General features: G+C 47.5%; 3 protein-coding genes across 3 annotated transcripts in view; all 3 read left to right on the top strand.

The window, feature by feature from the left end:
* LOC102305685 (A disintegrin and metalloproteinase with thrombospondin motifs 2) overlaps window positions 1-6,292 on the top strand; it is a gene marked incomplete in the record, with an annotated part of 34,483 nt that extends 28,191 nt beyond the window's left edge. Inside the window, 8 exon segments of the mRNA XM_042215730.1 lie at window positions 1-159; window positions 3,101-3,233; window positions 3,312-3,522; window positions 3,605-3,734; window positions 3,825-3,899; window positions 4,734-4,917; window positions 5,168-5,403; window positions 5,500-6,292. The exon segment at window positions 1-159 is cut by the window's left edge and continues 1 nt beyond it. Of these exon segments, the coding sequence (XP_042071664.1) occupies window positions 1-159; window positions 3,101-3,233; window positions 3,312-3,522; window positions 3,605-3,734; window positions 3,825-3,899; window positions 4,734-4,917; window positions 5,168-5,403; window positions 5,500-5,918 (1,547 nt within the window).
* Window positions 6,293-8,283: 1,991 nt separating this feature from the next.
* On the top strand, window positions 8,284-12,387 carry ndufa2 (NADH:ubiquinone oxidoreductase subunit A2). Its single transcript, XM_005950682.3, has 3 exons — window positions 8,284-8,524; window positions 11,970-12,076; window positions 12,163-12,387. The coding sequence occupies exons 1-3, from the start codon at window positions 8,421-8,423 to the stop codon at window positions 12,252-12,254; spliced, it is 303 nt and encodes a 100-aa protein (XP_005950744.1). The 5' UTR covers window positions 8,284-8,420; the 3' UTR covers window positions 12,255-12,387.
* A 118-nt stretch (window positions 12,388-12,505) lies between these two features.
* The window catches only part of ik (IK cytokine), an 8,761-nt gene continuing 6,266 nt past the window's right edge, over window positions 12,506-15,000 (top strand). The window contains exons 1-5 of the mRNA XM_005950681.3: window positions 12,506-13,458; window positions 14,028-14,094; window positions 14,191-14,283; window positions 14,361-14,420; window positions 14,797-14,964. Of these exons, the coding sequence (XP_005950743.1) occupies window positions 13,449-13,458; window positions 14,028-14,094; window positions 14,191-14,283; window positions 14,361-14,420; window positions 14,797-14,964 (398 nt within the window). The 5' untranslated portion in view covers window positions 12,506-13,448. The remainder of the gene's footprint in view (window positions 13,459-14,027; window positions 14,095-14,190; window positions 14,284-14,360; window positions 14,421-14,796; window positions 14,965-15,000) is intronic.

The following is a 15,000-nucleotide window of genomic DNA, read 5'->3' as shown; positions in this document are numbered from 1 at the left end:
TCCGTTCTCATGGCGACTCAAAGGTGACGGTGTCCTATAAGTACATCATCCAGGATCGCCTGCGGTCCTCGCTGGAGTCCAACTTGGTGCAGGAGGACGCCATCTTCTACGAGTGGGCCCTGAAGAAGTGGTCGCACTGCTCCAAACCCTGTGGAGGAGGTACCTGAGAATCTCCAAGCATTAGAACTTCAACTCCTCGATACTCCATCATCCATCTTCTACACCTTCTCTGAGTCAGCCCAGCTCTTCTGTTCTGCCTTATTATGTCGTCTTAATTTGGGAATACTTGGACTTTTTTGCAGAAAGAGGGATAAATAATGATTTTAGGCCTTGAGTTCAGTTCTTTCCTGCTCACTGAGGCACATTCCTCTATAAACATGTTTCTACATATCTATAATCTGTGAGCAAAGAACAAGATTTATTTTACTAACAGCCAAGAAGTCCGGATATCTGTTACGCTTTACAGACTTCCTGACTACACCAGAAAAAATGGTACTCCGTGTGATTTCCCAGCATTCCCCTTTAAAGGTCAAAGGTCTGAGTCTGTCGTCAGAGGTGAAATGTGTGTGCCTCCCATTGTTTTAACTACATGGGCTACTCAACTGGACCAACTGCTGATGTAGGTCCAGGCCTTCCTGCCAGTATGAGCCAAGCCTAAGATATCTCAGTGTCATGAATCGGCTCTCTTGTCTCTGAGGTACACAGCTCAGCTAACAGCTAATAGCTTACAGCTAACGGCTAACAGCTGTGGCGTACTTCAGTTAACTGTCATCAGTAGCGGTTTTTGATACGGGCGACATGGGCGGTTGCTCGGGGCGGCATCTTGGTGGGGGGCGGCATCACGGGCATCGGCAAAAAATAAATAAATTGCTCGTACTCATGCTGCCCCGACATCAGCCAGCACATACTGGGAATGTCACAGGCCCTGTCACTACCCGATCCGTACCGGAAACCTGATCGGTACTCCGCATGCGCCAAAGGTGTCTACTTCCGGTCGAAGCGTTTTACGATAGTTACAGGTCAGAGTATCTGTTAAGATGTTAAGAATAACAAGTATATCTTAAATGATGAAACATTTCAATATAATGTAGACAAAAACGAAAAATAAAAAGATAGTTACGGATCAGGACTCCCGATCCGTACCGTGTATGTGCAGGGGTTTTCTTCTTCTTCTGTTCGTTTAATGGCAGTTTACTCCCCTGTGTACGAGGATACCGCCACCTGCTGACCGAGCGAATGACCCCTATTGTAAACTGAATTAGCGTCATTACAAACGTGTGTTAAATTTGATTTAGTGATAGTCGAGTGTGTTTATGCTTGTCTGTGAGGAGAGGATTGGTTGGAATAGTGATGATGATGTGCGCCATCACTGTCAATTGTCAGTAAACACTTCATCTGGCTGATGAATCTACACGTGAGATATTATAAAGTCTGTATTATTAACTCTGTAATTAGGCGCCATTCTTCTTATTTTACGGCGCTGTTGCTCAATCGGGGGACGCTCTCTGTTGAGGAGAAAAGCATGAATTTCTTTGTATACGGATTATCCATTGTTTAAATGTCCCGGGCAGTCGAAAAGGAGGCAGAGCTGTTGAGAAATGCTAGGAGCTAACTGGGCGCTAACCGTATCATTCAAATATATTGAATGTCGCAATGTTGGCAAAGAGAGGAAGTGACGTAAGATTTGCGCATGCAAGGTACCGATCGGGTTTCCGGTACGGATCGGGTAGTGACAGGCACCAATCGGTTTCCTGCCGCCCATTTGCTGGGAGTAAGGGCGCCCTCCGCTTGCGAGGTGCGCCTGCTGCTTGCAGCACAGGAAGGAGAGGGCGGGCGGCGGGGGATTCTCAGGCTGGCTGGAGCAGCATCTAATCATCATCATCATCATTTATTTATTTATATAGCACTTTAAAAACACACCTGGTAGACCAAAGTGCTGTACAATACTAATATGCACATAGTAATAAAACCAGACATAGCAATAAAGTTAAAAAACAATTTAAAAAAAAAAAAAAAAAAATCTAATAACCAACTCGCAAAATAAAACAAAATAAAAACAAAACAACAAACAGGAAAACACCAGACATCATGATACAGACTTATCATTTGCTCGGTGCGCCTGCGCGCTGCTGAATTCAAAGTAAACTTTATTGTCATCTCCGCTACAGACAGTCCAGTAGAGAGACAAGACGACGAGGCTCCAGTTACAGCAGTGCAAGTAAACAAACAATAAATATAAGAAGAGTAAGAAAATAAATATACACTTTAGGACTCGGGGTAAAGGATCAATAACAATTGAAAATTTATAATTTACAGTTTGATGATTTAAAGTCTCACACACAACCCGTGGAAAGGGGAGGGGCCTGCTGCTTCCAAATAGAGCACATTTCATTCATAATGTTGTAAATCCAAGCCCATCATGGATTCATGATTTGAATCCTGGGTTGTGTGAAATCCCAGAAATAAACCTTAGACAAAGTGAATCTATGAACTAAGGTGTAGGTGTGTTAGGTTATGTTGTGGTGATCCTCGTTGGGGGATTTGTGTTCATACTGGAGTGCAAAATTAAAACCAGTGGAAGATGGACAAGAAAAGTTCAAAGCCATCAGGTGCTCAGTTTAGAAAAAAGAGAAAAGAGGAGGAGAAACGAGCAACAGATGCAGGTAAGCAGATGTGTGATTGGATAATGGCAGGTCATCCTGAACCAATCAGAACACTTTATTAATCCCTGAGGAAATTATGTGGGTTACAGTTGCTCCAAGAAGAAATGGTAAAAATAGCAACAGTAACAGACTAAACTCCAAACAATATGTTACAGATTTTAATATTAATTGTCAGTTGTTGATTTGTCCTGTTCTCATTGTGTGATGAATTATGATGGCTGTTTGGCAGCTGTTTGCATACTATGCATACTCTCCCTCTCTTCATGTGTGTGTTTCTCTGGTGAATTTCGACAACAGTTTTTTGTTAATGTACAATCTTTAATATGTTTTATGCATGTGTGTGTGTGGGGGGGGGGGGGGGGGGGCAGAGGGAGTGTTCGCCCGGGGCGCCAAACAGCCTAGGACCACCACTGACTGTCATGTTTCCTTGTTTTCAGGAAAACAGTACACCAGGTTCGGCTGCAGGAGGAAGGCTGATGGGAAAATGGTTCAGAGGATGTTCTGCTCCAATATCAGCAAACCGAGAGCCATCAGTCGCAGCTGTAACCCCGAGGCCTGCAGCCCGGCACGGTAACATGCTACAGGTCACGTGACACACCCACAGTCACCCAGTCATTTTTCTTCTTTTGATGCATGTCTTCCCCTCAGCTGGGTGACCGGAGACTGGGAGGACTGCAGCTCCTCCTGTGGTCAGACTGGGTGGCAGCGTCGCTGGGTGAGCTGCCTGCAGAACTCCTCCAGGGGGCAGCAGCGGCGCTCTGTGCATAGCAGGCTCTGCGGCGATGACCGACCAGAGACTAAACAACCCTGTAACCGCTTCCCCTGCCCCGCTGTGTGGAGAGCCGGGCCCTGGACTCCGGTATGAAGATCAGTTTATCAGGAGTTGCACATGTCCACAGATCAATACCTGATCAGTCTGATCGATCCCTCTGTGTACGCAGTGTTCGGTCTCGTGTGGGAACGGGACTCAGGAGCGTCAGGTCGCGTGCTCCAATCCCGAGAGTTCAGCTGGAAACTGCAGCGAGCCTCGGCCAATCACGACACGCACCTGCCTGGCTCCGCCCTGCGGTGGTAGGCACTGACCAGTCATGTACCATACATTTGTTGCAATGAGGAAAAGGATGGATGCTGGGAATTACAGTGCTGCTGCTCTCCCTGCAGGTGACCAGAAGAATGCCATCATTCAGTGGCTGTCCAGGTCCAACCCCAGCTTCCCGGCTCCAAAGATCTCTTCAAGTAAAGCGCTCTGACTCCTGCTCTGTCTGCCGTCTGTCTTTACGTCCTCGTCTTCTTCTCTTGCTTCCTGAACGTTGTGGTCTGAGGGTTTCTGTCCTGTTGTTTGCTGAGAATCAATTCTCTGGTCGGTGTCTCAGGTCAGTCAGGTCGCACACCTCCAGACTCAAATGGCCTGTATCTGTATAGCTTTACTAGTGCCAAAGCGCTTTACACATCCAGTCATCCACACGTTCATCTACACATTCACACACTGGTGATGGCAGCTACATGTAGCCACAGCCACCCTGGGGCGCACTGACAGAGGCGAGGCTGCCGGACACTGCCGCCCTGCCGCCCTCTGACCACCACCAGTAGGCAACGGGTGAAGTGTCTTGCCCAAGGACACAACGACCGAGACTGTCCAAGCCGGGTTCGAACCGGCAACCTTCCGATTACAAGGCGAACTCCCAACTCTTGAGCCACGATCGCCCCAACCAGCTTCTTCACCTGGACCAGTCAGACTGTTAACAAACACTACCTGCCCACACCCACCATCGTGAGCCATGAGTAACCCTCATCACTCAGGACACTCACAGATTCAGTTCAGTCCAAGTCCTTTCTTTGCACCACTTCAAAGCTCTTTCGCACTTTCAGTCCCCTTCTCTTATTTTTGTTTACATTTCTCCTGTTTGCTATTTTACTGTTTATAGCCTATCACAGTTTCTGCTTCGTGTCTTTCTGCTGTGTCTTAACACATCTCTGAGGATCACACTAACCCATCAAACCACTGAAGTAAAACTTGTAGCTGAGGTCTTACGTGTCAGGATTCACACCGTCCTACTGTTCTGTCTGTAGGGCAGCCGTGCCGCGGCGACCGCTCGGCGTTCTGTCGAATGGAGGTGCTGAGTCGGTACTGCTCTATCATCAGATACCGCCAGATGTGCTGCAAGTCCTGTAGTGAGGATAACTTCAACAATGCCACGAAATCCAGAATCTCCAGCAACTTCAGTGGCACCATCACACTGATGGAGAACAGCAGGTCAGACATGACGGGTAACAAAAGGAGTCTTAGAAAGATATAACTGAGTCCCAGTCTCAAGCACGGAGCAAAACCTGCAGTCAGACAAACGTGTGATACATCGACAAAGCTGAAAATAAAAGTGTAGAGCAGGAGTGAGCTGACCGTGAAACTGCTGATTGGCTTTACACTGAAGTGTTCATTTAAAGCAGGAAGCAGGGGCGGGTTTAGGGCGGGGCCATAGACCTGAACTCTGTTTTTGTCTTTTTAGTTCTTGGAGGTTGACCACAGAGATCATGACGTCAGCGCTCACCTCTACCTGGTCCGACAGCAGCCATGCCATCAGTGATGTCTTTCGTGACATCATCACCACCACCCCGACGCGCAGCTTCACTGTAACTCCACCCCCAACCAGACGGAGCACCGGTGACTTTGTCTACGTGGATTATGATGAGTACAGCGAGTACTCTTCCTACGAGGATTCCTCCGGCCTGAATGAGCTTCCGGGTACTCCAACCACCACTGACAGTAATACTATTACCACACAAACTGCTCCAACACATGTGTTCAGGAAGAATTCTCCCACAATGCCCCCTGTTGCAGTTACCATGGAGACTGTTGACACTGAAGACCAAACGCCGGCGCTGGTTTGGACTTCTGCCATCCCAGAGTTCTCCACCACATCATCGCCTGATCCTGGTGACAACACCACATCCTCAGGAAGGCGGAGCCTCCAAAGTCAAGTCAACCTGACCGAAGCTGAACCGGCGCTACCTTCATCGTCCTTCTTCTCGCTATCAAAGAAAGAGAACAACTCGGTGGACGAGGTCCAGTACCAGATCGTCGGACTTGACAGCGACGTTAGCCGAGGACAGCAGAATTACTTTGTGCCGCGGATGCCTCAGGTCCACGAGCGAACGCATAACAAACGCATCCAGCAGCTCCTGAACGAGAAACGACGGCAGGACCTTCTGCGGCGGCAAAGCCGCATCAGAGCGAGCCGGACTGACAGGAAGCACTGAGCGCAGATTTCCCCTGGCCATTTGCTCGTCCCGACACGTGCGACGTCACACTTCCTGCTAACGCTAATGAGAAACAGACTGAAACAACCTCCACCTGTGCTCGGAGCGGCCTTCGTCCACGAGAGGCGCGAGCGTGGACTCGATCCTCAGAAGGCCCCGGGTCTGTTTCACCATCATGATGTTTGTACCAATAATCCTGTTTCTGAATAAAGTCTCATCCAGCTGCTGCTGTGCCTCTGAATCATGAACATCTGGATCACGTTCACGCTTTCTGGTGTCAGGAACATTTTGTGCTTTTGTCTTCTCTGAAACCCGACTGATGATTTCTGTTTGTGAAGTCAAAATAAAATCCAGCCCTGTTTTTACCATGAAAATAAAAGCAGTGAATCCTTTAATAGAAACCGAGAGCACAGGAACAAACTGATCAGTGTTATTGATTTTGATAAACAGCGTCTCATGCTGTCCCCTCTGAGCTGAAACCTGATGTTTCCTTGGTGTTGATCTCAGCGTCTGTTTTGTTGTATTTTGGTTTCATGAGGCTGCAGATGCTTGCAGTGAAGGTGTGGCCTGTTCTCAGGTCAGTCTGGAGCCGTGCTGCTGGAGTGCTGTTTGGGGATGGAAGCAGATGTTGCTCCTGCACCTGCAGATATGGTTCAGCATTGACGGGGCCTTCACAGAGGTGCACCATAGATGACTTTGTGTGCAGGAGTCTAACTGTTCTGTTCAGTGTTTGAGATGCTGTCGGTGATGTTGGTGCTGGTTAAAGCTAATCGTCCTGTGGGACGCGTGCGGCTTCATGCTGGATACGATCAGGATCAGATCTCTGTTTGTGTCTCGTGTCTTTAGGCTGTCGCAGATATTTTTCTGCCGGTAAACTGTCCTCCAGCTGCAGTCTGTGGGACATCAAACTGAATCCAGATCAGATGAATTGCTTCGTGTTTGGGAGCGCTCAGTGGAAAAAGCTGACTGCTTTGAAAACACGTCACACATGGTTTGACTTTCTGTGTTTGTCCCTCCGTCTCCTCCAGAAAACAATCAAAACATAAAAACCCGCTCGCGGGTCCACCGAGACTAAACTGTGAGTAAATGTGTTCTCAGAGCAGCGTGAGTCATTTCAGGACGATGAAGAACATCAGCCTGGGAACAGATGGTCAGACACAAACAGCCCACAAACCCAAATATAACAAAAGAAACACAGAAACAGAAAAAATGAATTATTAGATCAGAAAAGAAAAAGTAAGTTAGATGTTCACATCCCTCCTCTTTCTACCAGAATGTAAAAATCACTCTGGAACCAGTCACGTTCATAACCAGAGCAGTCACGTGTCCGTCCACTGTTCACCAGTTTATCCCCAACATGAATCTGTGGTTCCCAGACTGCTGAGACTGGGCAGCTCTGCAGAGAGAAGACCTCCACCAGAGCATCCCCAACCACAGACAGGAACTCCACCCTGTCCTGATCCGATCCTCCGTCAGACACAGTCATCTCAGTGTGGAGGAGCAGACTCTCCTCTTCATCTCTGGGAGACGGCTGATGTCACGGCTGATGTCACGGCTGATGTTACTAACTGATCTCTTTGTAACTGATAACTGATTGATGATCAGAGTCCTTCACAGGGGGTCTGGGGAACGCTGGAGCCACCGGTCTTACTGGAAATCACTGACACTACCTGGGAGAGTTTCCCTGTGAGGGGAGCTGGCAACGCCCCCTGCTGGCCAGAGCAACATCACACACCTGCTGACTGATGTGTAGATATCATTCATCAGTCTTTAATCTGCAGTGAAACAGCAGCTCAGGTTCATTTAAAGTAAAATATATCTGTGCTTAAAGGTGTTTTTCACCATTATGGATCATTAAAATAGTAAAATCTTGTGAAACATAATTGAGTTATTTGACATATGATTTGAGATACTTTGTGAATTTATTTAAGAGCTAACTGTTTGTAATAAACGACCAGAGAAACCACTCAAAACAGTGTCTGCCTGTCAGGATAAACTCGGGGTTGAATGTTGCTCCTGTCAGGATAAACTCGGGGTTGAATGTTGCTCCTGTCAGGATAAACTCGGGGTTGAATGTTGCTCCTGTCAGGATAAACTCGGGGTTGAATGTTGCTCCTGTCAGGATAAACTCGGGGTTGAATGTTGCTCCTGTCAGGATAAACTCGGGGTTGGATGTTGCTCCTGTCAGGATAAACTCGGGGTTGAATGTTGCTCCTGTCAGGATAAACTCGGGGTTGAATGTTGCTCCTGTCAGGATAAACTCGGGGTTGAATGTTGCTCCTGTCAGGATAAACTCGGGGTTGAATGTTGCTCCTGTCAGGATAAACTCGGGGTTGAATGTTGCTCCTGTCAGGATAAACTCGGGGTTGAATGTTGCTCCTGTCAGGATAAACTCGGGGTTGAATGTTGCTCCTGTCAGGATAAACTCGGGGTTGAATGTTGCTCCTGTCAGGATAAACTCGGGGCTGCAGTGACACACTGCGTCCTTGACAGGAAGCTAAGATGGCGGCCGCCGTGGTGAGGAGTCTGGGCTCCACTTTGGGTAAAAACCTCCGAGAGATCCGCCTGCATCTCTGCCAGACCTCCGCGGCCAGTAAGGGGGCCAGGTGAGCTCAGAGCCGGGCTGCTGAGGCGAGAAGAGCCGGTGATGGTTTTACAGAGCGGTCATTAGCGAAGGACAGCTAACAACTAGCGGCTAACAGCTAGCGGCTAACAGCTAGCTAACTCGGGTTTACAGTGAGAGGTTTGCAGGTTTGACCCCTGTGAGTGCTGTCAGGATAAATGTGTCTGAGCACGTGAAGACTCATAAAGAGAGATGAGAGCAGCAGTTCAGTAAACAACAAAGCTGCTAAAGGAAACACACCGAGGCAGAGGTTTGACTCACATCTGGACAGAAGCCCTGGCTCCTGCAGATGTTCAGCTGTGAGTCTTATGTAGTTTATGTTCCAGATGTTTGTTCATGGTGGAGACCTCTGAGTCTGCGCAGTGACACACACACCTGAGCCGGCCACTCGGGATCCATGATCACAGTATGACTCACGGCTGTGACCCGTGTGAACCCCCAGGACCACAGACAGATGAAGGTGAAGGAGATTTCATCATCGTCACGCTGTGATTAGCTGAGGAGAGAGAGCTGACCTGCAGCAGGAGTCAGGTTATGGAGGAGACGAGGAGCTGGAGGTCAGATTAAGGAGCTCCTTCATCTCCTCGCTGCCCATTAGCAGGGACTGACCCTTCAAAATAAGAGCACGCAGACTGTTGGTAATCTGGTCATGTGAGGGAAACACTGACACGTGACAGAGTATTGATTTATGGATCAATCCGTTCATTAGTAACAGAATAATGATGAGCAGATGAATAAACAGCGGCCATGCTTTATTTTTCATTTTGTTGTAGTTCACCTGCAGGTTCAGGGTCCCTCTGACCGAACGTCCTGCAGAGGACGCCGTCTGATGAGCGGACGCCTCGGCGTACAGAGAGGTCTGTTAACACATAGTGAGTGAGAAAGGTGACTGGAAAGGAAAAACTCAATGCATCATGGGAATCCCCCGGCAGCCTACGTCTATTGCAGCATAACTAAGGTAGGATTCAGGGTCACCTGGTCCAGCCCTAACTATATGCTTTAGCAAAAAGGAAAGTTTGAATGGCCTGCATTTGTATAGCACTTTTCTAGTCCTAAGGACCCCAAAGCGCTTCACACTACATTCAGTCATTCACACACTGGTGATGGCAGCTACATTGTAGCTACAGCTGCCCTGGGGCGCACTGACAGAGGCGAGGCTGCCGGACACTGGCGCCACCGGGCCCTCTGACCACCACCAGTAGGCAAACATGGGGTTAGTATCTTGCCCAAGGATATTTGGCATGCAGCCAGGAGGCAGCCTGGGATCGAACCACCGACCTTCTGATTAGTGGCTGACCTGCTCTGCCACCTGAGCTACAGCCACCCCAGCCTAATCTTGAAAGTAGAGATAGTGTCTGTCTCCCTGAATCCAAACTGGAAGCTGGTTCCACAGAAGAGGGGCCTGAAAACTGAAGGCTCTGCCTCCCATTCTACTTTTAAATACTCTAGGAACAACAAGTAGGCCTGCAGAGCGAGAGCGAAGTGCTCTAATAGGGTGATATGGTACTACAAGGTCATTAAGATAAGATGGGGCCTGATTATTTAAGACCTTGTATGTGAGGAGCAGGATTTTGAATTCTGGATTTAACAGGAAGCCAAAACAGGAGAAATCTGCTCTCTCTTTCTAGTCCCTGTCAGGACTCTTGCTGCAGCATTTTGGATCAGCTGAAGGCTTTTCAGGGAGTTTTTAGGACTTCCTGATAATAATGAATCACAGTCGTCCAGCCTGGAAGTAATAAATGCATGAACTAGTTTTTCAGCGTCACTCTGAGACAGGATATTTCTAACTTTAGAGATGTTGCACAAATGGAAGAAAGCAGTCTTACATATTTGTTTAATATGTGCGTTGAAGGACATGTCCTGGTCAAAAATGACTCCAAGGTTCCTCACAGCGTTACTGGAGGCCAAGGTAATGCCATCCAGAGTAAGAATCTGCTTAGATACCATATTTCTAAGCTTTTCAGGGCCGAGTACAATAACCTCAGTTTGATCTGAATTAAGAAGCAGAAAGTTAGCGGCCATCCAGGTCTTTATGTCTTTAAGACATTCCTGCAGTTTAATCAGAATCAGAATCAGAATACTTTATTAATCCCTGGGGGAAATTATTTTTTGTTACAGTGCTCCATTTTAAACCAACATTAAGACAAGACAGACAATACACTAACTAAGAATAGTACAATATATACATATATACACATACATACTTCACTCATAAATAAATAGATAACTCATTGGTGTGTGTTATCTGGCTTCATGGACAGATAGAGCTGGGTGTCATCTGCATAGCAGTGTAAATGTATGCTATGTCTTCTAATGATGCTGCCTAAGGGAAGCATGTATAATGTAAACAGAATTGGTCCTAGCACTGAACCCTGTGGAACTCCATAATTAACCTCAGTGTGTGAAGAGGACTCTCCATTTACATGCACAAACTGGAGTCTATTAGATAGATATGATACAAACCACTGCAGCACAGTACCTGTAATACCTACAGCATGTTCTAATCGCTCTAATAGGATATTATGGTCGACAGTATCGAACGCTGCACTGAGGTCTAGCAGGACAAGCACAGAGATGAGTCCACTGTCAGAGGCCATAAGAAGATCATTTGTAACCTTCACTAAAGCTGTTTCTGTGCTGTGCTGAGCTCTGAAACCTGACTGAAACTCTTCAAATAAACCTCTGCAGATGATCTGTTAGCTGTTTGACAACTACTCTTTCAAGGATGTTTGATATAAAGGAAGGTTGGAGATTGGCCTATAATTAGCTAAGACTGCTGGGTCTAGAGATGCTTTTTGAGTAAAGGTTTAACTACAGCCAGCTTGAAGGCCTGTGGTACATAGCCGATCATTAGAGATAGGTTGATCATATTTAAGATCGAAGAATTAATTAATGGCAGGACTTCTTTGAGCAGTTTTGTAGGAATGGGGTCTAAAAGACACGTTGATGGTTTGGAGGAAGTAATTATTGAAGTTAACTCAGAAAGATCAATTGGAGAAAAAGAGTCTAACTTAACATCAATGGTACTAAGAGTAGCTGTAGATAATATTACATCTGTGGGATGATTACTGGTAATTTTTTCTCTAATGATAAAAATTTTATTTGTGAAGAAGTTCATGAAGTCATTACTAGTTAACGTTAAAGGGATGGTTGGCTCAACAGAGCTCTGACTGTTTGTCAGCCTGGCTACAGAGCTGAAGAGAAACCTGGGGTTGTTCTTATTTTCTTCAATCAGTGATGAATAGTAAGATGTTCTGGCTTTGCGGAGGGCTTTCTTATAAAGCAGCAAACTATTTCTCCAGGCTAAATGATGATCCTCTAGATTTGTGACACGCCATTTCCTCTCCAGATTACGAGTCATCTGCTTTAGGCTACCTGCTGTGAGGTCACAGGTCAGCTGACCTTCCCCCCTCCCCCCTGTGTTTCAGAGAGTTTGTGGAGCAGAACTACGTGACCCTGAAGAGGTCCAACCCGGAATTCCCCATCCTGATCCGGGAGTGTTCTGGAGTCCAGGCCCGGCTCTGGGCCCGATACGGTGAGCCCCCCTCACGCTCCGCATCACAGGACACTCAGATGCGTCACCTGTGTATTGACCTGTTATTGATCCCTGTCTCTGTTCAGATTTTGGGAAAGAGACGAGCGTCTCCGTGGAGAACATGTCAGCTGATCAGGTGGCCAAAGCTCTGCAGACTCTGGCTCAGTCCAAGCCCTGACCCCTGTCTGAGCCCGCAGTGGTTCAGTCCAAGCCCTGACCCCCGTCTGAGCCCGCAGTGGTTCAGTCCATTCACTGACCTGTTTTTGTTTCTGTAAATGTGCTGATGTGAATAAAGAGAACATGTGAAGGTCTCTGTTTACTGTGAGGTCACTGGGTCCATCAGCAGGGCTCCTGTGGGTTTACTGGGAGTTTATTGACACATCCAAAGTTTTTCCCGAGTTAAAGTCAGATTATTTCACAGGCTGTTTATGTTGAAATTAGCAATAAGAAGTTTAATTTGCTCTTAGTGGGTTTAAAACGAGTTTCCTGGGAGCATTTAACTGGATTTCAGATATTTTTACTCTGAGTGTATAAATGTACAGGAAGTTAACTGATATTTTAGGAGGATCACGTAGTTTAACTGGTTTTAAGGTTTCTTAATGGGAACAGACTCAGTTTCATTGCCTCTTGGCAGGTTTATGTGATTTTACTGGAATTAGAGGGTTTGTTTGGGTCTGACTGGTTTAGATGGTTCAGGCTCAGTGAAACAAACACTTTGCTGGTTATCTGGAGTTTGTTGAAGGAGCTCTGAGTGAAGCTGTGTGAGTCCTGAAGGTGGCGCAGCAGCGAGCACCAGCTGGTCCTGGAGAACCTTCAGCTGTGGCTCCGCTGACCTGCGGGGGGCGCTGTGAGCCAGAGAAACAACACGTGACCGGGCAGGAGAGCTGCGGGTGTTTCAGTGTGTGAGGAACAAAGTTGAGCTGTGAATAAAAACCTCCGTGACGCAGAACAAACCTTTCCTCCATCAAATCAAAGAACTCCTTATTTAAACTACATGAAAATGATCTTTAAACACAGACAGTATTTGGCCTGTATTTTATTATAACTTTATTTTTTTTATTTATTTCCTATTTTCAACTCATTTTAACCGGATTTGTACAATTTTGTTGTGTTTTTTATCTCGCGGTGTTCATTGACGCCGCTGTCTGTCCTGCGGTGTCTCCTCTCCTCCTGCAGGAGGTGCTGTGTCTCTTCTCTAACTAAAACGGACGTGACGTCACAGCACGGTAGCTCTCCTCACAGCTAACTCGGAGCTTGGCTGGAGCAAAGAGACTCGCAGCAGCTCAGAGAAACCCGAACACCGAGCCTTAGTTTGTCCCTGTGACCGGACCGTGCCGGATTCAGACCGCAGGAGAAGCAGCTGCCCGCAGAGATGCCTGAAAGTAAGCGTTAGCTCCGCATGTTAGCATGCTAACAGTCATTTTACGGGTTGTTAGCCGTTAGCTGTTTGTTTACTTAAAAACAGATGCAATAAAAACAGCAATTATTCGATACATTATTGAAATAAACACGGCTTTGGGAGCACGAGTGCTGAACTGGACCGAACAGTTGAACAGAAAAAGCCTCTGACAGCAGCTATTAGCCAAGCTTCTCCTCTCACTGCGCCACACCAGACTCCGCTCACACTTCTGCCGCTTTAAAGCGGCCTTGCTCCGTCTGCTGAGAGGTTGTTAGTAAAACTGTAGCACAGGGAAGGAGTCCCTCTACATATGGGCCAAGCCGGTTTACGTCGAAATCAAATAGTTTCCATGAAATCTGCAGTTATTTGTTTCAGTGTGAAACAGGGAACATATAAAGAGCAGAGCAGCTCCCAGCTGTGTCCTTTTAAACGAGGCGGCCCCGCTGTCTGCCTGTGCTCTAACATCTGCCTGTGCTCTAACATCTGCCTGTGCTCTAACATCTGCCTGTGCTCTAACATCTGCCTGTGCTCTAACATCTGCCTGTCTTGCAGCTGAGACGTACTCCAACCCTCTGGCTCCTGAGGGCCACGACATGGACGACCACCGAGCTGCAGCTCAGTGAGTCACACACACACTGATACACACTCCTCGCTGCTACTGCTGTGTTACTGTGTATTTCTTTGTTTTAATGTGTGTGTGCCCATCTGTCCTCAGGTCCAAACTGACCAATGATGACTTCAGGAAGCTGCTGATGACGCCGCGGGCAACGCCCTCCTCGGCCCCACCCTCCAAGTCCAGACATCATGAGTGAGTGATGTCACGGAGAGAGCAGACGGGTGTTTACTCGCAGCACAGCTGACATGTCTGTATTGTTAATTTCCCAGAATGCCGAGGGACTACAACGAGGATGAGGACCCCGCAGCGAGGAGGAGAAAGAAGAAGAGGTGGGTGCCGATTGGACGTTTGTTACATCAGAAAACTGCAGGTCAAAGGTCACCTGGCCTCCACAGAACTGATAGCTCGCTGAGTGAAAGATGGCAGCTGGGCGCATCACAGGACTGTTAACATTAGCCGGGATTATGACGGGATTGTGGAAACACGGGAATATTCTGGAAGGAAAGGAATGAATGTTCACGACATTTAACAGTTTTTATTATTAATAATAAAAAGCCTGGACAGACGTTTTCACCTGTGATGTGCACGAGAGCGTTAAATATGTCGACACATAGAGCAGTCCACAGCACTCAGGGTCTCAGATGGCGCCGCTCTGACCCTCAAATGCACGTTATTGATTATTGATCAGCTATGGTTTGGTTGCAGTTACTATGCGAAGCTGCGTCAGCAGGAGATGGAGCGTGAGCGCGAGCTCGCCGAGAAGTACCGAGACCGAGCGAGAGAGCGGCGAGATGGCGTCAACAAGGACTACGAGGAGACCGAGCTCATCAGCACTACGGCAAACTACCGAGCTGTCGGGCCGACCGCCGAGGCGTGAGTACCAGCCATCGATGACCCCGACATGGCCGC

Source organism: Haplochromis burtoni, unplaced genomic scaffold, assembly GCF_018398535.1.
Source record: "Haplochromis burtoni strain Fernald_Lab_line unplaced genomic scaffold, NCSU_Asbu1 Contig_808, whole genome shotgun sequence".
Lineage (NCBI taxonomy): Eukaryota > Metazoa > Chordata > Actinopteri > Cichliformes > Cichlidae > Haplochromis > Haplochromis burtoni.
Note: the sequence above shows the minus strand (reverse complement) of the source record. Positions and strands in the feature narration are given on the sequence as shown.

Coding starts and splice junctions, on each gene's coding strand:
- ndufa2 (XM_005950682.3), top strand. CDS start 8,421: ATGGCGGCCGCCGTGGTGAGGAGTCTGGGCTCCACTTTGGGTAAAAAC. Junction 8,525..11,969: donor GCGGCCAGTAAGGGGGCCAG/GTGAGCTCAGAG, acceptor CCTGTGTTTCAG/AGAGTTTGTGGAGCAGAACT. Junction 12,077..12,162: donor CCGGCTCTGGGCCCGATACG/GTGAGCCCCCCT, acceptor GTCTCTGTTCAG/ATTTTGGGAAAGAGACGAGC.